At 42.3% G+C, this 25,222-nt stretch overlaps 1 protein-coding gene across 3 annotated transcripts in view; it reads left to right on the forward strand.

Annotated features, from left to right (window-relative positions):
- Positions 1 to 25,222, forward strand: part of LOC126260823 (juvenile hormone esterase-like) — a 553,778-nt gene that overhangs the window by 238,876 nt on the left and 289,680 nt on the right. Inside the window, exons 4-5 of one of the 3 annotated variants that reach the window (XM_049958207.1) lie at positions 2,541 to 2,688; positions 9,011 to 9,196. In XM_049958207.1, the coding sequence (XP_049814164.1) occupies positions 2,541 to 2,688; positions 9,011 to 9,196 (334 nt within the window). The remainder of the gene's footprint in view (positions 1 to 2,540; positions 2,689 to 9,010; positions 9,197 to 25,222) is intronic. The other 2 variants (XM_049958208.1, XM_049958210.1) reach the window with 2 other exon arrangements.

Here is a 25,222-nt window from a genome sequence, read left to right on the forward strand (position 1 = left end):
GTGCACGGTACATCCAAACCGTCATCGAACCCATCGTTCTACCATTCCTAGACCGGCAAGGGAACTTGCTGTTCCAACAGGACAATGCACGTCCGCATGTATCCCGTGCCACCCAACGTGCTCTAGAAGGTGTAAGTCAACTACCCTGGCCAGCAAGATCTCCGGATCTGTCCCCCATTGAGCATGTTTGGGACTGGATGAAACGTCGTCTCACGCGGTCTACACGTCCAGCACGAACGCTGGTCCAACTGAGGCGCCAGGTGGAAATGGCATGGCAAGCCGTTCCACAGGAGTACATCCAGCATCTCTACGATCGTCTCCATGGGAGAATAGCAGCCTGCATTGCTGCGAAAGGTGGAGATACACTGTACTAGTGCCGACATTGTGCATGCTCTGTTGCCTGTGTCTATGTGCCTGTGGTTCTGTCAGTGTGATCATGTGATGTATCTGACCCCAGGAATGTGTCAATAAAGTTTCCCCTTCCTGGGACAATGAATTAACGGTGTTCTTATTTCAATTTCCAGGAGTGTATATTGTGAATAGCAACGGTCCTACGACACTCCCCTGCGGCACACCTGAAATTACTCTTACTTTGGAAGACTTCTCTCCATTGAGAATGACATGCTGCGTTCTGCTATCTAGGAACTCTTCAATCCAATCACACAATTGGTCTGATAGTTCATACGCTCTTTCTTTTTTCATTAAACGACTGTGGGGAACTGTATCAAACGTGTAGCAGAAGTCAAGAAACATGGCATCTACCTGGGAACCCGTGTCTATGGCCCTCTGAGTCTCGTGGACGAACAGCGCGAGCTGGGTTTCACACGATCGTCTTTTTTGAAACCCATGCTGATTCCTACAGAGTAGATTTCTAGTCTCCAGAAAAGTCATTATACTCGAACATAATACGTGTTCCAAAATTCTACAACTGATCGACGTTAGAGATATAGGTCTATAGATCTGCACATCTGCTGGGCGTCCCTTCTTGATACAATCATCGCCTCCGAACTGTTCCTCTACTGCACACAGTATACAACGTTGTAAAATATGTTCATATCGTTCCGCATTTGCCGTCTTCTTGAGTGCAATAACGGAATAACTCCCTAACTATGAAAAACACGCCTGTACCATAACACCACCTCCTCTGTACTTGACTGTTGGCACTCCACATAATGGGAGGTAACGTTCTCCAGGCACTCGTCAAACCTAGACTCTTTGGTTGGATTGCCACAGTCTTCGTCTATCTAAATCACTCGTCTCCAGTCATCCTCATCACTCGTTAAATCACCAGAAATGTGTAGCTTAAGAGGACCTGCTCGGCCTCTGTACCCCATTATTTTAACTCCCTACAGACATTGTTCTAACCGAACTGCTGGTAGCACGACTGATTCCTCCTACTACTTTCGTTCGACTTTTTTTACAACCATCCTGCACAGTGCTCGGCGGTCCCTGTCTGTCAGTACATGAGGTCTTCTTCGTCTTTAGTATTCCCACTTCATTGTCGCATTGCCAACAGTCGATCTGGGCAGGCTTGGAAGGACTGAAATGTCCCTGATGGTTTTGTCACACAGGTGGCATCCAGTGACTAGGCCACGTTCCACGTCACTGAGCGCTTTGGTCTGAACCACTCTGCTGTTACTGCTCCCCTACTGACAACACGATACTGCCCACCACCTCTGATAGTGGCGGGTCCGCCTCTCGTGACATCTAGTGGTCAGTTCAGCATTACATTGGATAGTCTGGATACTTTTGATCAGATAGAGCATGTGGAAGAAGGAAATTTTGAATCATGAAGGATCACCCCAGAACGCAAACATTTTGAACACCTTAAATAACCAGCTCCACTCCAGAGGGCACAAGACACTTTTTGTATCCCTACGTGAGATTCTGGCCGACCTGCGATTCTTCGAATAGCAAAACCGCCCCAAAGGTCGCAGCCACTGTGTAATGTTGATTCGTGCCAGGTCTTTCCAAAAGTTTATTTTCAACAGGTGCTGGGAAACACCCTCCATCAAGGGAAAATCATTCGCCTTTGTGCTAGCCGTGTACGCTTCTACCACAAGCCATTTAGGATGGGTAGGAAAAGACCTGCCGATCGTCTCTAGGCTGGCGTAGGCCTACTTCTGCCAGATACCTGGAGAAGAACTTATGCAATAGGCACACGAGAAGCACTCGTGTGTGGTCAGGAAACGATGCGTTACAACACAGGCATCAGGAATGGAATGAACTGAATGAGCATATGGCATTTTTGGCCGGGAGGCTCCTATTCGGAGAAGTTCGACCGCCAGGTGCAAGTCTTATTTCATTTGACGCCACATAGGGTGACTTGCGCGCCGGTGATGAGGATGAAATGATCGAGAGGACGACACAACACCCAGTCCCCGAGCGGAAAAAATCTTCAAACCGGCCGGGAATCGAACCCGCACCCGCTTGCATGGGAGGCGAGCGCGTTACCACCCAGCTAAGCAGGCAGACCGCCAGCAGTGAAAACGTGACGTGTGTGATGTATTTACGTATGACGCGTGCCGTGTGTTTGTCAGCAGGTGCAGCCGCTGCTGCCGGTGCTGGTGTACATCCACGGCGGCGGCTGGTTCTCGGGCTCCTCCAGCCCACAGCTCGTGGGGCCGCAGCTGCTCATGGACCGCGACATCGTACTCGTCACTCTCAACTACCGCCTGGGGCCGCTCGGTGAGTCATACCTACTTGTCACCTACCACTGGGCGCCATTGGGAGGCGGCAGAACACCTACCAACGACCCTACTCGTGCCGCGCGTCGGAAACTAGTGCAGCCTGTTGCAGCTCAAGAGCCCGTTTACGGCCAAAGAGGGGGAGGGGGGGGGGGGTACAAAGAGCGTAATAATCAAATCAGACAGCGGAAACGTGTGCAAATGAGGAGAAAAAGAGGAAAAATTAAAATACCGAATTGTTTTCCAAAGCATATGTTAACAGTTACTTAATAAGTCTTTACTTACCTTAAGTGCCGGCCGGGGTGGTCGAGCGGTTCTAGGCGCTACAGTCTGGAACAGCGCGACCACTATGGTCGCAGGTTCGAATCCTGCCTCGGGCATGGATGTGTGTGATGTCCTTAGGTTATTTAGGTGTAAGTAGTTCGAAGTTCTAAGGGACTGATGACCTCCGAAGTTAAGTCCCATAGTGCTCAGAGCCATTCTTACCTTAAGTCTTTACTTACCTTAAGTCTTTACTTACCTTAACGTAACCGGATGCTGAAAAAGATGAGATTAATTCCTCATTCTCAAACATTTCAATTAGAACAGAAACTTAATAACGCTGTGTTTATCCGGTTGACCTAGTCTGATGCTTCGATATATCTCCCATCAGTATAGACTAATTTCTAAATTCGAGGAAAAATTCATTCGCACCAGGAAATAGTTGCACACCTTTATCAGTCCATTTTCTTGCAGTTAAACAAAATAAGTATTTGATGCCAAATTTGGTTTCACTTGTATATACACTATGAGATCAAAACTATCCGGACACCTCCAAAAACGTATCTTTTTCATATTATGTGCATTGTGCTGCCACTTACAGCCAGGTACGCAATATCAGCGAGCTTGGTAGACAATAGACATTGTGAGAGAGCAGAATGAGGCGCTCTGTAGAACTCACAGGCTTCGAACGTGGTCAGGTGATTGGGTGTCACCTGTGTCATACGTCTGTACGCGAGAATTCCACACTCATAATCATCCCTAGGTTCACTGTTTCCGATGTGATAGCGAAGTGGAAACGTGAAGAGAAACGTACAGCACAAAAGCATACAGGGCAACATTGTCTGCTGACTGACAGAGACTGCCGACAGTTGAAGAGGGTCGTAATGTGTAATAGACAGACATCTATCCATACCATCACACAGGAATTCCACACTGCATCAGGATCCACTGCAAGTACTATGACAGTGAGGACGGAAGTGAGAAAAATTGGATTTCACAGTCGAGTGGCTGCTCATAAGACACACATCACGCTGGTAAATGCCAAACGACGCCTCGCTTGGAGTAAGGAGCGTAAACATTAGACGACTGAACAGGGGAAAAACGTTGTGTGGAGTGACGAATCACGGTACACAATGTGACGATCCGACGGCAGGGTGTGGGTATGGTGAATGTCCAGTGAACGTCATCTGCCAGCGTGTGTAGTGCCAACAGTATAATTCGGAGGCGTTGGTGTTATGCTGTGGTCGTGTTTTTCATGAAGGGGGCTTGCACCCCATGTTGTTTTGCGTGGCACTATCACAGCACAGGCCTATATTGATGTTTTAAGCACCTTCTTGCTTCCCACTGTTGAAGAGCAATTCGGGGATGGCGATTGCATCTTTCAACAAGATCGAGCACCTGATCATAATGCACGGCCTGTGGCGGAGTGGTTACACGACAATGACATCCCTGTAATGGACTGGTCTGCACAGAGTCTTGACCTGAATCCTATAGAACACCTGTGGGATGTTTTGGAACGCCGACTTCGTGCCAGGCCTCACCGACCGATATCGATACCAATCCTCAGTACAGCACTCCGTGAAGAATGGGCTGCCATTCCCCAAGAAATCTTCCATCACCTAATTGAACGTATGACTGCGAAAGTGGAAGCTGTCATGAAGGCTAACGGTGGGGCAACACCATATTGAGTTCCAGCATTACCTATGGAGGTCGTCACGAACTTGTAAGTCATATTCAGCCAGGTGTCCAAATACTTTTTATCACATAGTGTAGGTCACTTACTTCTATTGTAGGGGTAGCCGCTTTAAGCCTCTGGGCGTCTCTTGATGTTGGGAGAGCTGAACCTGTGGTGATGCATTTTATACCTCTCATTTTGTCACAGTCGAGACAATGAAGCCGACACTGTCCAATACATATCGATAGCACACGTTCAATCAGGTGCTGGAAGGTTTCTTGGGGAATGGCAGCCCATTCTTCACGGAGTGCTGCACTGACGAGAGATATCGATGTCGGTCCGTGAGGCCTGGCACGAAGTCAGCGTTCCAAAACATCTCAGAGGTGTTCTATAGGATTCAGGTCAGGACTCTGTAGAGGCCGGTCCATTACATGGATGTTATTGTCGTGTAACCTCTCTGCCACAGGCCGTGTATTATGAACAGGTGCTCAATCGTGTTGAAAGATGCAATCGCCATCTCAGAATTGCTCTTCAACAGTGGGAAGCAAGAAGGTGCTTAAAATATCAATGTAGGCCTGTGCTGTGATAGTGCGACGCGAAACAACATGGGGTGCAAACCCCCTCCATGATAAACACGACCACACCATAACACCAACGCCTCCGAATTTTTCTGTTGGCACTACACACGCTGGCAGATGACGTTCACTGGACATTCACCGTACCCACACCCAATCATCGGACGTCACATTGTGTACCGTGATTCGTCACCACACACAACGTTTTTCAACTGTTCAATAGTCCAATGTTTGCACTCCTTACACCAAGCGAGGCGTCGTTTGGCCTTTACCTGCGTGATGTGTGGCTTATGAGCAGCCGCTCAACCATGAAATCCAAATTTTCTCACCTCCCGCATAACTATCATAGTACTTGCAGTGCATCCTGATGCAGTTTGGAATTCTTGTGTGATGCCCTGGATAGATGTCTGCCTATTACACATTACCACCCTCTTCAACTGTCGGCAGTCTCTGTCAGTCAGCAGACAACGTCGGCCTGTACGCTTTTGTGCTGACGTGTCCCTTCACGTTTCCACTTCACTATCACATCGGAAACAGTGAACCTAGGGATTTTTATGAGTGTGGAAACCTCGCGTACAGACGTGTGACACAGGTGACACGCAATCACCTGACCACGTTCGAAGCCTTTGAGTTCTGCGGAGCGCCCCATTCTGCTCTCCACAATGTCTAATGACTAGTTAGGTGGCTGATATTTAGTACCTGGCACTAGGTGGCAGCACAATGCAACTAATATGAAAAACGTTTGTTTTTGGAGGTGTCTGGATACTTTTGATCACAAAGTGTAGGTGTTGCGGAACTTCAGATATTTTAACGTAAGTCAAGCAATGCATTACAGCATATTGCTGCTCTAGACCTGAACCTATTCAGTACCAGTCCATCGGACATATTCGCAACCACCCTGCAAGATAAGCTGTGAATGTATGGTGAGTGGCTCCACTCAGTCCAGCCCGCAGTTCCTGAACGGAAGAGATATATGCAGTCTACCAGTAACACAGCTAATGGTCAGAGAAGTGCAGTAACGTTCTTTCATTCATTAATTCACCAATACAGTTACATGGCTTTACAATAAGCTATCAATGATGGACAGCAGGAAGGTACCACATTTACCAATGCAATCCCTTTCCCTCCAACACTACATAGGTCACTGACAACATCACACTTACATATTAAACACTTTTCAGCCATTGCTCATAGTAAGATATTTTACGTAAAAGCTCACTTGACAACTGTAAATAAGTACTCACTCAATAAACTGTAAACAACTCCACTATACACACGAGCTCAGCGAAGTTATTTTGCCTTCTCACATAAGAGACCTGGACAGAAATTCTGCGGAGGTATATTTTGTCTAAATTGAAAAGCGAGCAGAACTCGTGGTGGATGGAGTTACTTGTCCCAGAAAAATGCTGCAACTGCCATCTAGGACGACTAAGAATAAATTTCCATCTATCGGTGTTGAACAGTGTCCAGATATTTACATAGAATCCGTCGATATAGGTTTCTTGCGTTAGCTGTATATTCCATGTTGTGTTGATGCAGTTCGCAAAAAATAAACACGCGACGTGAATGTCTACGCTTTGTGTCACCAACGATTCATAAGGCGAGCTTTGGTGTAGTTAGGTAAAGAGAGTTGGGGCTCGCATGCCTTCTCTCCACTTTTCGGTCCTATGAAGGATAGAAACGCCTGCCCGCAATCCGGCTAGTTACCTTCCCTCACGCTTCTACTCTCTTCACCCTTCGCTCCGCCCTATTACATCCATAGAACAAAGTTTATCCCTTAATAATATTCTGCTGTACTTAGATGAGGTACATATGTTAAATATTTTTATTAACCCATGTCTTTTAACAATAATCAGTAATTTGATATCATTAAAACAATATTTTAATAAAAATGGTTCAAATGGCTCTGAGCACTATGGGACTCAACTGCTGTGGTCATAAGCCCCTAGAACTTAGAACTACTTAAACCTAACTAACCTAAGGACAGCACACAACACCCAGCCATCACGAGGCAGAGAAAATCCCTGACCCCGCCGGGAATCGAACCCGGGAACCCGGGCGTGGGAAGCGAGAACGCTACCGCACGACCACGAGATGCGGGCTATTTTAATACTTTGCGATATTTCCATCCGCTGCAACGCGGAAAGTACTAGAATGTAGTTTTTTTGCTTGGAAACATTTTCACTCGAGGCAGCAGTTTTCGATTTATCCAAGAAAATCCTTAAAAAAATAGCCTATAAACGCCCACCACCCCACACCCCCCACCCCCCACCCAACACCCCCCACCCCCCAAAGCTCACACCCGACCTGTCAGGATTTTTAGTAAGTTGCTTATGTGCCTTCCCGCTAACACTGTACCAAACTTGGCGACTACACGAATTTATCCCCATATTTTTTCTTAGCTTTGTGCGTAACAGCTCAAATCATCTCGTGTTAGAGATATCTGACTGAATTCCATTTTGGAGCAGATGAAAATATGGTTTATTTTTAGGATAGCGTAATGGGGTCATCTAACTTCAGGAAAAAAAGGAAGTTTCTCGTGTGTCGAAAAATGGTAACATCATCAGGAAATAAATTTTCGTAAATTTTTTAATATACCATTTTAAAACACAGTGCAACCCTTCTCGAACAAAGTGATGCTATTTCCTTCTTCGTACACTGAACAGTTTGTCAATTTGAGCGAGTCCAGTGCAGTGTAAGATGACCGGTGGCAACTCGGATACGCGCCCCCATCTGCTCCTGCACAAGTGTCGATCCTAAGTATACTTGATATTCGAGCCCCGTTTTCTCACAGCGCGACATGAGTGACTAATATCCATGTTTAGTCTGGAACGCTTTGTCCAAAGATATGTCACCTCCAATCAAAGATCGGAATAGTATGTATAGCATACCTGTTACTTCTTTGTTTTGGAAATAGACGTTCCACAGCTGTAAAGTTTTTATTTTATTTATTTATATTTCGTTTTTTACTGCTATTTTCAGGGTCGCTGCCCCTTGTGTGTGTGTGTGTGTGTGTGTCTGTGGGACGTTATCAGCTACGAATGAGTCAATAAAGTTCGGCTTGAAAAGATTATAATACAGTGGTAACTCTGTTAAGGAATATATTTCCGTAGTTAATCATGTATTCATTTAGGAACTCATTAAACTTCCTGTTACGGAGCGTAATCTCTAATTCCTCTAATAATTCCAGATTCTTTCCATCATGTTCAATTTATGTAAGTGTTAAATATATATGTTGATATTAGCGACGTAGCACATATGAGTACACCTCTACATGTTCGTCAGCCAACCAAATGTGAATAACATGACACTGAGGGCAGATATCAAGTGACCATGGCCTTGCAGGCAGCAGGTGGAGTAAGGGGTGTTGAAAACTGGAAGAACTGCGAAATACTCTCCCACTTACCGACATGCGGTAAGTGGTTCAAAAAGTAGAAAAATGCGCACTGTGCTACCACTACCAAATCAGACAAAAAGTAAACTTTCTGTAATGTTTCGCGTATAAAGACCGACAAATAGTGGAACACGACGTAATTGCCTTCACTCGTGCTCGCCTACCGTATACACAGAAAGAATTGTCGGTCACTCGTGCAACTTCCTGGCAGATTAAAACTGTGTGGCAGACAGGGACTCGAACCTGGGCCCTCTGCTTTTCTCAGACCAGAGCTGTACCGTCAGAACTATACGAGCACCACTCCCGATCCTCCCTAACAGCCCCGCTTCCTCCAGTACCTCCTCTCCTACTTCTCACTATTCGCACGACTTCTCCACTCGTGTTCTCTCCGGCGCTACTGAGCGTTCGCTGCCCGCAGGCTTCCTGAGCACGGGCGACGCCGCGGCGCCGGGCAACTACGCGCTCAAGGACCAGCTGGTGGCGCTGCGCTGGCTGCGCCGCCACGCGCCGGCCTTCGGCGGCGACCCGCGGGCGCTCACCGTCAGCGGGCAGAGCGCGGGCGCCGCCTCGGCACACCTGCTGCTGCTGTCGCCCGTCTCCGCAGGTCAGCCCCGCCCCTCTCACAGTCAAGTAATACTCCAGTACTCCAGCCCGTCCGAATCGGTACAAGGCCAATGGTTATATACAGGATGCTCCGTTGATCGTGACCGGGCCAAATATCTCACGAAATAAGCATCAAACGAAAAAACTACAAAGAACGTAACTTGTATAACTTGAAGGGAAAAACCAGATGGCGCTGTGGTGGGCCCACTAGATGCCGCTGCCATAGGTCAAACGGATATCAACTGCGTTTTTTTAAAAATAGGAACCCCCATTTTTATTACATATTCGTGTAGTACGTAAAGATATATGAATGTTTTAGTTGGACCACTTTTTTCGCTTTTGTGATAGTTGGCGCTGTAATAGTCACAAACGTATGGCTCACAGTTTTAGACCAACAGTTGCTAATAGATAGGTTTTTTAAATTAAAATACAGAACGTAGGTACGTTTGAACATTTTGTTTCGGTTGGTCCAATGTGATACACGTACCTTTGTGAACTTATTTCTGAGAACGCATGCTGTTACAGCGTAATTACCTGTAAATACCACATTAATGCAATAAATGCTGAAAATGATGTCCGTCAACCTCAATGCATTTGGCAATACGTGTAACGACATTCCTCTCAACAGCGAGTGGTTCGCCTTCCGTAATGTTCGCACATGCAGTGACAATGCGCTGCCGCATGTTGTCAGACGTTGTCGGTGGATCACGATAGCAAATATGCTTCAACTTTCCCTACAGAAAGAAATACGGGGACGTCAGATCCGGTGAACGTGCTGGCCATGGTATGGTGCTTCGACGACAAATCCACCTGTCATGAAATATGCTATTCAATACCGCTTCAACCGCATGCGAGCCTTGTGCCAGACATCCATCATCTTGGAAGTACATCGCCATTCTGTCATGCAGTGAAACATCTAGCAACACCTGTAGAACATTACGTAGGAAATCAGCATACATTCCACCATTTAGATTGCCATCGATAAAATGGGGACCAATTATCCTTCCTCTCATAATGCCGCACCAAACATTAACCCGCCAAGGTCGCTGATGTTCTACTTGTCTCAGCCATCGTGGATTTTCCGTTGCCCAATAGTGCATATTATTGCGGTTTACGTTACCGCTGCTGGTGAATGACGCTTCGTCTCTAAATAGAACGCGTGCAAAAAATCTGTCATCGTCCCGTAATTTATCTTGTGCCCAGTGGCAGAACTGTATACGACGTTCAAAGTCGTCGCCATGCAATTCCTGGTGCATAGAAGTATGGTACGGGTGCAATCGATGTTGATGTAGCATTCTCAACACCGACGTTTTTGAGATTCCCGATTCTCGCGCAATTTGTCTGCTACTGATGTGCGGATTAGCCGCAACAGCAGCTAAAACACCTACTTGGGCATCATCATTTGTTGCAGGTCGTGGTTGACGTTTCACATGTGGCTGAACTCTTCCTGTTTCCTTAAATAACGTAACTCTCCGGTGAACGGTCCGGACACTTGGATGATGTCGTCCAGGATACCGAGCAGCATACATAGCACACGCCCGTTGGCCATTTTGATCACAACAGCCATACATCAACACGATATCGACCTTTTCCGCGATTGGTAAACGGTCCATTTTAACACGGGTAATGTATCACGAAGCAGATACCGTCCGCACTGGCGGAATGTTAGGTGATACCACGTACTTATACGTTTGTGACTATTACAGCGCCATCTATCACAAAGCGAAATAAGTGGCCCAACTAAAACATTCATATTTCTTTACGTACTACACCAATACGTAATAAAAAATGGAGGTTTCCGTTTTTAAAAAAACGCAGTTGATATCCTCTTGACCTATGGCAGCACCATCTAGCAGGCCAACCATAGCGCCATCTGGTTTCCCCCTCCAAGCTAGACAAGTTTCGTTGTTTGTAGTTTTTTCGTTTGATGCTTATTTCGTGAGATATTTCGCCCGGTCACTATCGATGGACCACCATGTATATACGAGGATAAGTCAATTATTACCCGGAATTTTGTTATAATTTTGTTCATTTTGGTAGTACTGTCGTTTTACTTTGATGACGCATGCTTTGTTTATTTATTGTTATATCTTTGCAATTTTCAAACTGCTAGGTTAGTTTCGTTATCACTGCCGTGCTGTTAATTATGGCTGCTCCGCTGTCGATTTGTACCAAAGAAGAGCAACGTTCAGTGATCCGTTTTTTGTGGTCAGCAGGCGTATCAGTGGCCGAAATTCATCGAAGACTTTCGGTACAGTACGGGAACAGTGTTTTGCCACGACGGAGTGCCTACGAATAGATTGAAAAATTCCGAAATGGTCGCTCAAGTGTTACGCACGATGAAGGAGCCGGACGACCGTTTACCGCCACAAAAGAAGAAACCATTGAGCGTTCACGTGAAATGATTATGTTAGACGATTAACTATTGACGAAGTGGCACATCGTCTGAAAATTAGTCACGGTTCTGCTGCCTACGAAATCATCCACAACAGACTTGGGTTTCATAAAGTCTGTGTAAGATGGGTCCCAAAACAACTCACACAGTTGCTTAAACAAACGCGCTTGTACATCTGCAAAAAAATTTGGATCGCTATGGTAACAAAGGGGACAACTTCTTAGACAGGACCGTTACTGGTGACGAAACATGGATCCATCATTACGAGCCGGAGAGTAAACGGTAGAATATGGAATGGAAACATCCAAATTCGCTGCGCAAGAAAAGGTCCAAGACCCAACCGTCCGCAGGAAAACTGATGGTTATGGTTTTTTGGGACGCACAAGGTCCAGTACTGGAATATTATGGGGAAAGAGACACAACAATAAACAGTATACGTTACAGTGAGATGTTACTGCTAGGCTAAAGCCTGCAATTCGTAGCAAACGCTGAGGATTGCTGTCAAAAGGTGTTGTGTTGTTGCACGACAATGCCCGTCCGCATGCTGCTGCCTACACTGCTGAATCGCTCCAGAAACTCAGATTTGAAGTACTGGATCATCCTCCATAATGTCCGGATCTTGCCCCTTCTATCACTTGTTTGGTCCACTCAAACATGCATTAAAGGGCCGTCGATTTGCCTCGGACGAAGCAGTGAAAGAACCGCGATGCGGCCCAATACGAAGATCTTTAGCATTTGCAACCTACGACCTCAGTTATTTGCTTCTCTGTTTTTCACTACAATTTTTACCCTCTATAGCTCCTTCTAGTACCATGGAAGTTATTCCGTCATGTATTAACAAAGGTCCTAACACCCTGTCCCTTCTTCTCGTCAGTGTTTGCAATTATTCCTTTCCTCGCCGATTCTGCAGAGAACCTCCTCATTCTTTACGTTATCAGTCCACCTAATTTTCGATATTCTTCTGTAGCACCTGTAAAGACTTTGCTTTCCCCGAAAGTCGATAGTATTTTTTTTCTTTTGTGCATTACCTTGTCATAGTAAGTATGTCTCATTTATTACAACTATTCTTTATTTGCTAATACGTCGCATTGTTTCTTCATTCATTTAGCTACTGTTTTATATTTTATATTGTACGAATATGAATGTTCCGGTTTTATATGGTTTGTAAATCTTTGGTTAGACTAGGGGAAGTACTGTGTCAGAGAGAGAGAGCGAACGACTATCGATAGAGAGCGTGCGAGTTGTTGTGGTTTCGTGGCCGGTTCGCGGGTGGCGAAACGTTCCAAGGTTCGGAGTGAAAGACGGTGATACGCGGAGGAACAATTAACTACAGTGCGGCCGCTGTGGTAATAGGAGATCGTGCAATATTAAGTGAACAGTAAAACCTGAAAAGTATATCGAGTGCTTGCGGTGACGATTTTACATACTGTGTGAACTTGTGACAATTAGCCGTCAACCAGACACCACTGCCGTGTGGAGACACTAACTGTTAGAATTGCGTGAAAGTGGCACAAACCAAAATGTTAAGTAAACGAACAGTGCTGTGATATGATCAAGAAACATTTATTATATCATCCAAACAGTCTCAAAGACGACGGCGGAAATTTAACTGATGTTTAACGGACTGTTATAGTGGTAAACACATGTGACTGCTTTCGTGTGGCAACACGGTGAAAGAACTGTGCGAAGTATTGGCATTAACCGGCTATATATCGTAAATACTAAATACATTGCATAATTCCTACCTACCCGCACCGCGTGATTAATAAACTTTTAATAATAAAACGTCGCGCGCGTAACGACAACGCACACACTGGAACTATTATTATCGCGCCAGTGCTGCCAGCTGACTCGACTACAACGGAGACGTGGACCACCACCGTTACTGGAATATTAATGAAACAGGAGGACCCATCATTATCTTCACGCCACGAACCAGGATTAACTTCACACATCGTCCGCACTAACCACCGCTGATGTCATCGCACTGCCTGCAGCAACAGTTAAGACATTAAAAGGAAATTATTACGCTCTCTCTCATTTCAAAATTAAAGACAATTGCAGTTAAATTATCTATTTTACAAATACTGACACAATGTCAAGGTTCAGTTTTGTTTAGTTCCAATAAATATTCTTTCCATTATTTCGTCTTGTTGACAGCGTTGCAAACCCGCCAATTAAAGTTCAATTAATAATTTTCTTTCACAATTCTTCTCAGACATTTTGCTGCTCATCATAATTTCATTTTAATGTTTGTGTGTAACTTTTTTTGGAGGGAGTATATATTTTATTTTTTGTGCAGTAAAATTAGCTACCATAAAATTACGTATATTACCAGCTGATGCTGTCCGCCATTACTGCTTGAAAACTGACCAATAGTATTTTTGCACCTATTCTCTCATTGGCTGTCAGCTTCGAAACAAAATTACATATTTCGTGGGCGTCTAACAGATGCACGACGTCTATGTAGGCCCCTACAATATTTTTTTTTACTTTTGCAGGTTTACTGGAACTATATTGACTTTAATTGTTCATTTGGCCCCCGTTAAAGTGATTTATCGCTTCTAAATAATAATTGTACTGAATTACGTAATTTATTTTTTATTACATAATCATTGGCATACCATATTTAGATTAAAATTGACGTCTTATTGGCCCCAGATAAGATTCTGCACGTTCTGACAAAGACTATGCCATTTTGTTTTCGTCCGTTTCGACTATTTAGCGTCAGGACAGTATTGCTTCAATGATGTCTTGTCGAATTTTTGCAGTCTTCGGGTACGAGTTCAGAGTTTGACAGAGTAATTTTGTGTTTTGCTTGGGTTAACTGTATTTAATTTTGTGGGCAATATGGCGATCAAAGAGGAAGAAAGAGTAGCTAGCTTTCTGATGTAGGGAGATAAAGAAAATGAAGAAAAAGACACAGAATTTGTTATGGAAAAAGTAGACATGGGGACAGCCATTAAATTAGAATTGGGTGTCAAAAGAGAAGTAGATGAGAAGGGAGGAGTAGAAAGTATGTTAGGATTGCTGTTAACAAATATGAAGGAAATGGAAAAGGGACTGGGTGGCAAGATAGAAGCTATTAGCAAAGAAATGGGTGAAGAAATTAAAAGGCTAGATGAAAAGTTTTAACAATGTCTGAAGGGATTTAAATAAGAATTGGAAGAGGGATTGGAAAAAAAAAATTTGGATTCTGAGTCAGATGTTAATAAAGATTTTGAGAAGTTTAAAGATGATGTTAAAGAAACTTTTAAAGAGATATAGTTTGAATTAAATAAGAAGCAGGAGAAATTTGAAAACAGTGTAAAGGAAAGTGTAGAAGGCTTGGATAAAAACATTAAAGCCCAAGCTTCCGAATGTATGAAAGGGAAGGAGGAAATTAAAGATTATTGCAAAGGAATTTTCCGTGAATATAGGCAAAAGACTAAGACAGAAGTGGAGGATATTAAAGAGACCACTTCTAAGATTGAGAATAGAGTAGGGAGTTTAGAAAAGACGGTACAGGATAAGCAGTTTACTGTATCACCGATAGCAGTTTACTGTATCACCGATAGCAGTGCAGATAAAGGGTGGGAGTAGTTTCAACTATATACATTTTGATCCTAATGGAGACGTACATCCTGTGTCCTTTGTGAATAATTTGAGGGGTCAGTTTACTACAGATTGGACAGAAAAAGATAAGCTAAGGATGGTAAGTGTTTGTTTAAAGGGAGAAGGTTTACATTGGGGTGCTGATGCACCAGAAAAATATGAAACATTTGAGGATTTTGTGTCAGCGTTTCTGAAAGAGTAGTGGTCGAAACAAAAACAAAGTGATGACATAGAAGCTTTTAAGAAGGCTTCATGGTATGCTGGGAGGAGTGGGGAGAATATAAGAGAATATTGTGAGAAGTGGATCAGTAAACTGAAACATTTGGACAGCCCATGAAGTGACAAAGATACTATAGAAGAATTGATAGTGAAGCTGCCTCCTAGTAGAAGATGTGGGTTGATAGGAAATATTAATACTATTAAAGATTTTCTGAACAGAGTGAGGGATGTAGATAGGTGGCAAGTGGGCTGTTCATTTAATGAAAACAGGCATGTAGATGGTCATCATGAGAATCAGGATAGAATAGGAAGAGTGAACCAAGTAAATGTTAGAGGTAGAGGAAGAGGCCAAGGCCGAGGAAATTTTAGAGGAAATAGCCAACGTTATCAGACAGTAGGGGAGTCAGGAGAGGGAAATGGAACCCCGCTACAGTGATGGCCCGTGCTGGGGCGGGTCATAGGTTAGGGCCTATTGAATTTTCAAATCACCATGGTAATGTAAGGCATACAGTGATGCGTAATAGTATTAGTAATGATTATGATGATAGGGTGTGTAGTCATCATGGTCTGGTGATTGAAGAAATTGGATCTGAAGTTAATGGTGAAGGTGGTAAGGAATTAGAGGACCCATGTATGGTAAGATTTTCCCAGATGTATGAGGGAGTTAAAGAATATGAAGGGCAGTCAAAGAGGGTGATAAAGGAACAGAAGATATTGCAAAATGGTAGTGATAATAGTGAAGGGAAGAATATGAGTAACGGTTGCAGTAGGGGAGGAGAGAAAGAAAGTAGTGAAAAGGGTGCTTTCCATGAATGTGATGATGTAAGAAAAGGTGTTAAGCTAGGAGAAGGGTCAATTTCTGAGGTCAATGGAGAAGTGATGAATACACATGCTTTGAACCATAAAGAGAGAGTAATTAATGAGGAAGAAATCAATGTTTTTATTATTCATAGAGATGTAGGAATGGCAGCTGATGATAAGGAGGAAGTAGGTGTTTGTGCTTTTCAGAAATGTTTAGATGGGAATCAAAGCTCAAAGTTTAATTGTGATGACTGGGTTCATAGTGAAATTGAGCAGGATTTGTTACATGAAGAAAGTAGTGATGAGGATGGTAGGCTTAAGCAACCTTTTGTGAGAATTGGAATGTATGGTGGGGAAGAAAGAGCTCTTTTGGATACAGATAGTGAAATTAGTGCTATTGCTGAAAGTTTATTTAATAACATAAAGGAGCATAATGAAGTGATGAATGTACCAGTGGTAGGTTTGAAGGTAGTGGGTGCTACAGGGAAATCAAGCAAGGTTATTAAACATCAAATAATTCTGGAATTTCAGATTGGGGACGTAGGTCTAGTACATAAATTTTTGTAGTACCTGGGTTAACAGGATGGATTGGTTGATAGAGTGCAAAGCAGAGATAAATTGTTGGGAAAGTTCTGTTAATTTTGAGGGTGATGGATCAAGGATCAGTGTGAAGTTTGATGGATTGGTTATAGACAAGGCCACTTATTAGGGCATTTGAAAGTGAAGATGATGCCTGTAGGGACTAGTTTGGGTGATGTTAAGCTGAACTTGGATTATAGGAGAGAGGAGGATACAAATGGACTTATAGACGAACTGGAGAACCAGATGTCTAAAGTTGAAGGGTTATATGAATGCCAGAAAGAAGAACTGAACGAAGTTTTGTGGGTAAATAGAGAAGTTTTTTCTGACAAACCGGGAAGAGTAAAGAATTTTTAATGTAATTTGGATATCAAACCAAATGAACCTTTTTCTAAAAAAAACCATACTCCATACCGTTCGTGCAGAAGGAAGCGGTGAATAAAGAGATTGAGAGGATTTAGGATTGTGGTGTTATAGAGCGAGAGGAGAGTGAATATAATTCACCTTTGGTCGTTGTGGGCAAGAAAGATGGTAGTGTGAGACTAGTTATTGATGCCAGAATGTTAAATGAAGTGGCAAGGAGAGAAACTGATAGGCCAGAGAGTATAGAGGGGATGTTACAGAGGTATCACAAAGTAAACTATCTTAGCAGTCTCGATCTGACCTCAGGATACTGGCAGGTGCCACTTGCCAAGGAATATAGGAAGTATACAGCATTTTTGGTAAACGGGAAGTGTTATCAGTACACTGTTGTCCCATTTGGGCTGAATATTAATTAGTGTACCTGTTTTTATACGAGCCCTTGATCAAGTATTAGGACCAGAGTTGAGTTCAAAACTAACAATATATGTGGATGACCTATTAGTTGCCACTGAGTCATGGGAAGAACATTGTTGTTTATTAAATGAGTTGTTTCAAGCCTTAAGGAAAGGGGGTGTGACCCTGACACTCAAAAAGTGTGAGTTTGTTTGCAAGGAGATAAAGTTTTTGGGTAGAATTTTGTCAACTACTGGTATGAAAGTCGATCCAGACAAAAAGAAAGCAATTAAAGAGTGTCCATCCCCGAGAATAGAAAAGAGTTGACATCATTTTTGGGCATGTGTAATTTTTACTGTAGTTTTGTGTCAGGGCAAGTTTTTAACAATCCATGTTTGAATAAGTTATTGAGTGCTAAAGTGAACTATGTTTGTACAGAAGAGTGTCAGAAAGCCCTTAATGAACTTAAGGAAGCTTTGAAAGAGGAAAAGATTTTACACCATCCTGATCTTAGTAAACAGTTTTGTTTGGGGACTGATTCGAGTGGGTACGGTATTGGAGTGGAATTGTTTCAAAATTTTGGGGATGTGGAAAATGAAGATCATAGGACCATAGCCTTTGCAAGTAGGTCTTTGACCAGGCATGAGAGAAATTACACTGTGACTGAGTATGAAGCATTGGCAATAGTTTGGGGATTTCAAAAGTTTAGAGATTACCTATGGGGAAATAAAACTATCATTTATACTGATCAGAGAGCCCTTATATTTTTCAAAAAGTTTCGGCTGGTACCTAGACGGTTCACAAGATGGACTTTGTTCTTACAACAGTTTCCTTTCGAGATAAAGTATGTTAAAGCTACACAGAACAAAATTGCAGATGCTTTATCCATGTTACCGTTGAGTGAAGGTAATGGGGTAGGGTACGATGTGGATGAGGAACATGTAAAATTATTTTATATAAAAGGTGTTCAAGGGGAAAAGAAAATTGAAGGCATTTGTAAAAACATGAGAAGATACCAGAATCAGGATGAAATATGGACAATGGTGAAACGTGAATTGGAAAGGAAGGATAGTAACAATAAATTGCCAAAATATTACAAAATTCATGATGGGGTATTGCTTACACGGACTGATGAAAATTCGGATGATTGAAAAGTGTGTTGGCCTCGGGACTATATAGATGAAATAATAGATTATATATATTTGAGTTTTGGAAATGTAGGTGCTAAGAAGTGTGTACAGAAATTAAGGGAAAGTATGTGTTTTGACAACATGGTAAGGTGAGTGAACAACCGAATCAAAACCTGTGACAAATGTCAAAGACCAAAAGTAACAAATCAAACATGTAAACTTCCTATGCAAAATATTAAACTGAATGATGTGATGGAACTGTTATCTGTGGATCTTCATGGTGCATTGCCGAAGACTAAGGGAGGTTTTGCGTAGGGCCTACATTTCTGTGGTCTTAGAAGTATTTTCTAAATTTATAAAACTCTATCTGTTACGTAAAGCTACTGCGAAAGCTATTTGGAGCTAATTGGAAGATGATTATTTTGTGAAGTTTGGGAAACCTAAGGCCATATTGTTTGTCAATGGGTCACAGTTTGAATGTAAGAAGTGGAAAGAAGGTCTTACTAATCAGGGAATTACAGTAATTTACACTTCAACATATCACACACAGGGGAACCCCGTAGAACGTTATATTAGGGAGTTTGGCAGATTCTGCCGTACCTACTGTAGCAGTAACCACAGTTCGTGTGGAGATATAGTAGGAAATATTGAAGAGGTTATGAATACTGTTGTTCATGATGTAACAAGGTTTACTCCCCAGGAGATTTTGAAATGTGAGAGACAAAAAAGTTTGGTGGAGGAAAAGTTATCTTTCCCTACTAAGGAGGAATTAAGTTGGGGCGAAAAAAAAAAACTGGTAGAGAAGAAACTGTTGGAAAGGAAGAAAAGACATAATTCCGACCTACCCGCACCGCGTGATTAATAAACTTTTAATAATAAAACGTCGCGCGCGTAACGACAACGCACACACTGGAACTATTATTATCGCGCCAGTGCTGCCAGCTGACTCGACTACAACGGAGACGTGGACCACCACCGTAACTGGAATATTAATGAAACAGGAGGATCCATCATTATCTTCACGCCACGAACCAGGATTAACTTCACACATCGTCCGCACTAACCACCGCTGATGTCATCGCACTGCCTGCAGCAACAGTTAAGACATTAAAAGGAAATTATTACGCTCTCTCTCATTTCAAAATTAAAGACAATTGCAGTTAAATTATCTATTTTACAAATACTGACACAATGTCAAGGTTCAGTTTTGTTTAGTTCCAATAAATATTCTTTCCATTATTTCGTCTTGTTGACAGCGTTGCAAACCCGCCAATTAAAGTTCAATTAATAATTTTCTTTCACAATTCTTCTCAGACATTTTGCTGCTCATCATAATTTCATTTTAATGTTTGTGTGTAACTTTTTTTGGAGGGAGTATATATTTTATTTTTTGTGCAGTAAAATTAGCTACCATAAAATTACGTATATTACCAGCTGATGCTGTCCGCCATTACTGCTTGAAAACTGACCAATAGTATTTTTGCACCTATTCTCTCATTGGCTGTCAGCTTCGAAACAAAATTACATATTTCGTGGGCGTCTAACAGATGCACGATGTCTATGTAGGCCCCTACAATAACTTTTTTTTTACTTTTGCAGGTTTACTGGAATTATATTGACTTTAATTGTTCATTTGGCCCCGTTAAAGTGATTTATCGCTTCTATATAATAATTGTACTGAATCACGTAATTTATTTTTTTATTACGTAAACATTGGCATACCATATTTAGATTAAAATTGGCGTCTTATTGGCCCATATAAGATGCCAAATTTTTTTTCCTCCATGACTAACAGGGGTAGTCTGATTTCTTGTATAGGTCATGTATATTATTTAGAAGGTTGTTTTTCAGAAGTAGAGAACCAGTTTCTTTACACACCACATCTTAAATGATGTAATCCCTTCTTTTCCCATTTTCCCGCAGTCAGTGATTCACTACTACACAATGCTGTGCTCCTAAAGTACATCCCCAGACAATTCTTTCTCAAATTAAGGCCTATGTTTGATGCTAATAGTCTTGTCTTAGCAACGAATGCCGTTTTTGCATGTGCTAGTCTGCTTTTTATAGCGTCCTTGCTCCATCCATCATCGTTTATTTTGCCGCCTAGGTAGCAGAACTCCTTAACTTCATTCACTTTGTGATCACCAATCCTGAAGTTAAGTTCCTCGCTGTTCTCATTTCTGATACTTCTCACTACTTTCGTCTTTCTTCGATTTACTCCCAATTCACATCCTGTACTCAATTACACTTCATTCTACTCAGCAGATCCTGTACTACTTCTTCACTTTCACTGGCGATAGCAATGTTATCACCGAAACTTATTATTGATATCTTTTCATCTTGAATTTTAATTCTACTCTTGAAACTATGTTTTATTTCCCTCATTGCTTCTTCGACATGCAGATCAAACAGTAGGGCGAAACACTACGTCCCTGTCTTCCACTCTTCTTAATCCGAGCACTTCGCTCCTGGTCTTCCACTCTTTATTATTCCTCTTGTCTCTTGTATATATGTATATTATTCGTCTTTCCCCTTACCAAAAAATGGCTCTGAGTACTATGGGACTCAACTGCTGAGGTCATTAGTCCCCTAGAACTTAGAACTAGTTAAACCTAACTAACCTAAGGACATCACAAACATCCATGCCCGAGGCAGGATTCGAACCTGCGACCGTAGCGGTCTTGCGGTTCCAGACTGCAGCGCCTTTAACCGCACGGCCACTTCGGCCGGCCTTTCCCCTTACCCCTATTTTTCTTAGATTCTATGACATCTTGCCCCTTTTGACACTGCCGAACGCTGCTTCCATGTCGACAATCCTATGAAAGATCGTATGACAAATCAGACGACATTTGTAACTGAATGTAGGGTAGGGAGGACGGAAAAAACTGACGTAACTTCAGGCATGGCCCTGGGAACAGTACTGGGACCTTTGCTGTTATAACTGTCCTCTATTGTTATTTGATTTGATCTCACAACAAGAAGAATATTGGTTTTTATTATAGGTTGCAGTAATATTTCAAAATGATCGGCCGTAAATTCGTCGCAATTGACAGGAATGGTTATCTAAGTTAAATAATATCTCTGAGTTTAGCGTTGAATTATTAGCAAGGAATTCTTGTAATGTACTCCTTTTTATTCATATTTGGATCAAATTATTTTCTTTCTTAAGAAAATTACTGATTTATGCTTAAGCCAAAGTTACTGAGTAGCTTCGGCTTGTGTGGTTGATTTCAAATATATATCTACTGAAAAATTATCTACACTGCTTAATCCAATGAAGTATCGGACTTCGAAATCTAGTAAACTATGCGCTAGTTCCGTTGGACGACAGATACAAGTAATGTGTGTCAAGAATTAAAATGAGTTAATGGTGTTACACAAAACCTTACTAGCTTCCACTAGGGCAATTATATTGGCCACATTTAATCTTATCTTTCGGAAGAGTAAAGCGTAGGAAATGATGTAATGAAGGTTTGAAAGAATCTTTTCGTTGTTATTATTTCAATTAGAATTATTTCATTAGAACAAAGGTAGCAATCGCAGTTGTAACCGTAAAGAGACACAGAAGTCAATGAGAAGGAGAGAATAACGAAATGAACGGGTCACTGTCGTGAATAAGTATACATACTGAAACATGAAACAAAGCAGGAGCGCTAGCTCCTTACTGTATGCTCATTCTTACACAAACGTGACACTTTCATAAATCATAATACTGTAGGATGCAGTTGTTTCCATTATAAATAGATAGAATTACTTTGAAAAATGAGTATCTTTCTTAAAGTACTTAACGGTTCATAAAGAGGGCCAAACTGTTCATTTTATATCTCATCGACCTGTCAGACAATATTAATAGTAACCTGAAGGTTTTTTTCGATGAAATGTCGTTATATGTAATATAGTAGCCCACCACGTGAAAAAAGGTCTAAAATCTGGTCAGATCTTGGTACAGTTTCTGCGAACTAGCATTAAATGTACAGAAAGATAAAATTGTACACTTCGCAAAACGTATAAAAGTAGTATCCTATGACTGCAGCATTGTCATGTCGTAACCGCAATCAAGTCCTAATCCAACAGCAGGGTCATCAATGACTTACAACGGCACTGACAGAACTTTGTTAAGGACACAAAATACAGACAGAATAACTGAACTTTTGGATGAAGTGTGCTGCTGTTTACACAAACATCGAATAATCCGTAACGTGCAAACATTACAAATGTAATAAGTTTCTAGAACCTCCAATAAATTATAAATTCTAAATAACTGCTGGTGATCACAAATGAACTGGTGACCTGCAGCACGCCAGCCAACAACACTAAGTGCTACAACATACTGAATGGGACACACCTCACGGCATTTTTCGTCCTCCCGGAGGATCTGCTGTTTCGGGATTTCTTAATGGAACAGAATCTAGCTCTTCCCGATGGTCCTCAGTATGGCAGCAGTGGCGAACACTTTCATTCTGGTAGTATTGTCACAGTCTTCCTATCATGAACTCCCTTCGAAGTATCCCCATCATGGAGTTGTTCTTCAGTTTCCTTGAAAGAGAAACCCCACTTTCAATCTGCTCCTGAGGACTGTAATAAGGACTTTACATGGAGAAAATGGACGACGTCTCTGCACTTTTGTGTACTTGATAAAGGGTCATAATACTCTACTTTGTATGTGGCGTCTGACAAGTGAAGCAGGACAAGATACGACCAAAAGCGACGCTTTAGTGGCTTTTTTGATAGTCCCACTTTCCATGAAGGCGAAAAAATTTGTACCTGTTCTCCTGGGCTGTATCTCACTGGCAGTTACTTTGCATTATATTTCCCCCTTTCCTTTTCTTGGGCGTCCAGTGTCCGTATGTGAGCCAACTGTCTTTCATTTTCAGTCCTGGTGACGAAGGGTTTCACAGAGTCATCCTGAGTATTTTCCAGTTGAAACGGGAACAGTGTATCCATTTTTAAGGATGCTGCAGCTGTTTGACTGTCATAATTTTCATTTTAATGTTATACAATCCACATTTCGGCCTTAGGCCATTTTCAAGTACAAAATTTTATTTATATGTCAAACATCAGGTTGGTTGATATACAGGGTGTTACAAAAAGGTACGGCCAAACTTTCACGAAACATTCCTCACACACAAAGAAATAAAATATGTTATGTGGATATGTGTCCGGAAACGCTTACTTTCCATGTTAGAGCTCATTTTATTACTTCTCTTCAAATCACATTAATCATGGAATGGAAACACACAGCAACATAACGTACCAGCGTGACTTCAAACACTTTGTTACAGGAAATGTTCAAAATGTCCTCCGTTAGCAAGGATACATGCATCCACCCTCCATCGCATGGAATCCCTGATGTGCTGATGCAGCCCTGAAGAATGGCGTATTGTATCACAGCCGTCCACAATACGAGCACAAAAAGTCTCTACATTTGGTACTGGGGTTGCGTAGACAGGAGCTTTCAAATGCCCCCATAAATGAAAGTCAAGAGGGTTGAGGTCAGGAGAGCGTGGAGGCCATGGAATTGGTCCGCCTCTACCAATCCATCGGTCACCGAATCTGTTGTTGAGAAGCGTACGAACACTTCGACTGAAATGTGCAGGAGCTCCATCGTGCATGAACCACATGTTGTGTCGTACTTGTAAAGGCACATGTTCTAGCAGCACAGGTAGAGTATCCCGTATGAAATCATGATAACGTGCTCCATTCCACTGACTTCCAAACCACGTTCGTGATGAACACTAACCTGTTGATGCTACATACTGATGTGCTTGATGCTAGTACTGTAGAGCAATGAGTCGCATGTCAGCACAAGCACCGAAGTCAACATTACCTTCCTTCTATTGGGCCAACTGGCGGTGAATCGAAGAAGTACAGTACATACTGACGAAACTAAAATGAGCTCTAACATGGAAATTAAGCGTTTCCGGACACATGTCCACATAACATCTTTTCTTTGTTTGTCTGTGAGGAATGTTTCCTCAAAGTTTGACCGTACCTTTTTGTAACACGCTGTATACCTGTAAATAAGTTTTTGTGTTTCAAAATGGCATAAGGTCGAAATGTGGATCGTACAACAGTAAAATAAAAATTATTACAGTCAAATGGTGGAAGCATCAATCAGAAATTTACCTGGAATGTGGCCCCAGCAGACAATTATTAAGTGTATCCAATGACGTTTTGGCCTCACGTCTGTAGAATGGAAATAATGGTGTGAAAGATTTAGTGTCTTGCTTAGCTGAGTTATACAAGAATGTAACAACAGGCAGTATTGTATCCTAAGCTCTATGTTACACATCTGTGTACAATGAGATCACGCCTGCCAATGTTTTAATAAAGCATTCTGTGAGGCCATTTGTCTGTGGGCCATAGGCAGTGCACGATGTCGCAACTTAAAAGTACCTCTGATGCTAGTTCCGACTGCAAAACTTTCCCACAATCAGAGTTTATCACATGGAGTACTCTGTGGGTCAAAATGATGTCTTCTACAATGGATCTTGTGATTTCCGGAGCTTCAGTGGTTGGCACAGTTTTGGTGACAGTGAAGATGGTGAGATAG

The sequence above is a fragment of the Schistocerca nitens genome, chromosome 5, assembly GCF_023898315.1.
Source record: "Schistocerca nitens isolate TAMUIC-IGC-003100 chromosome 5, iqSchNite1.1, whole genome shotgun sequence".
Lineage (NCBI taxonomy): Eukaryota > Metazoa > Arthropoda > Insecta > Orthoptera > Acrididae > Schistocerca > Schistocerca nitens.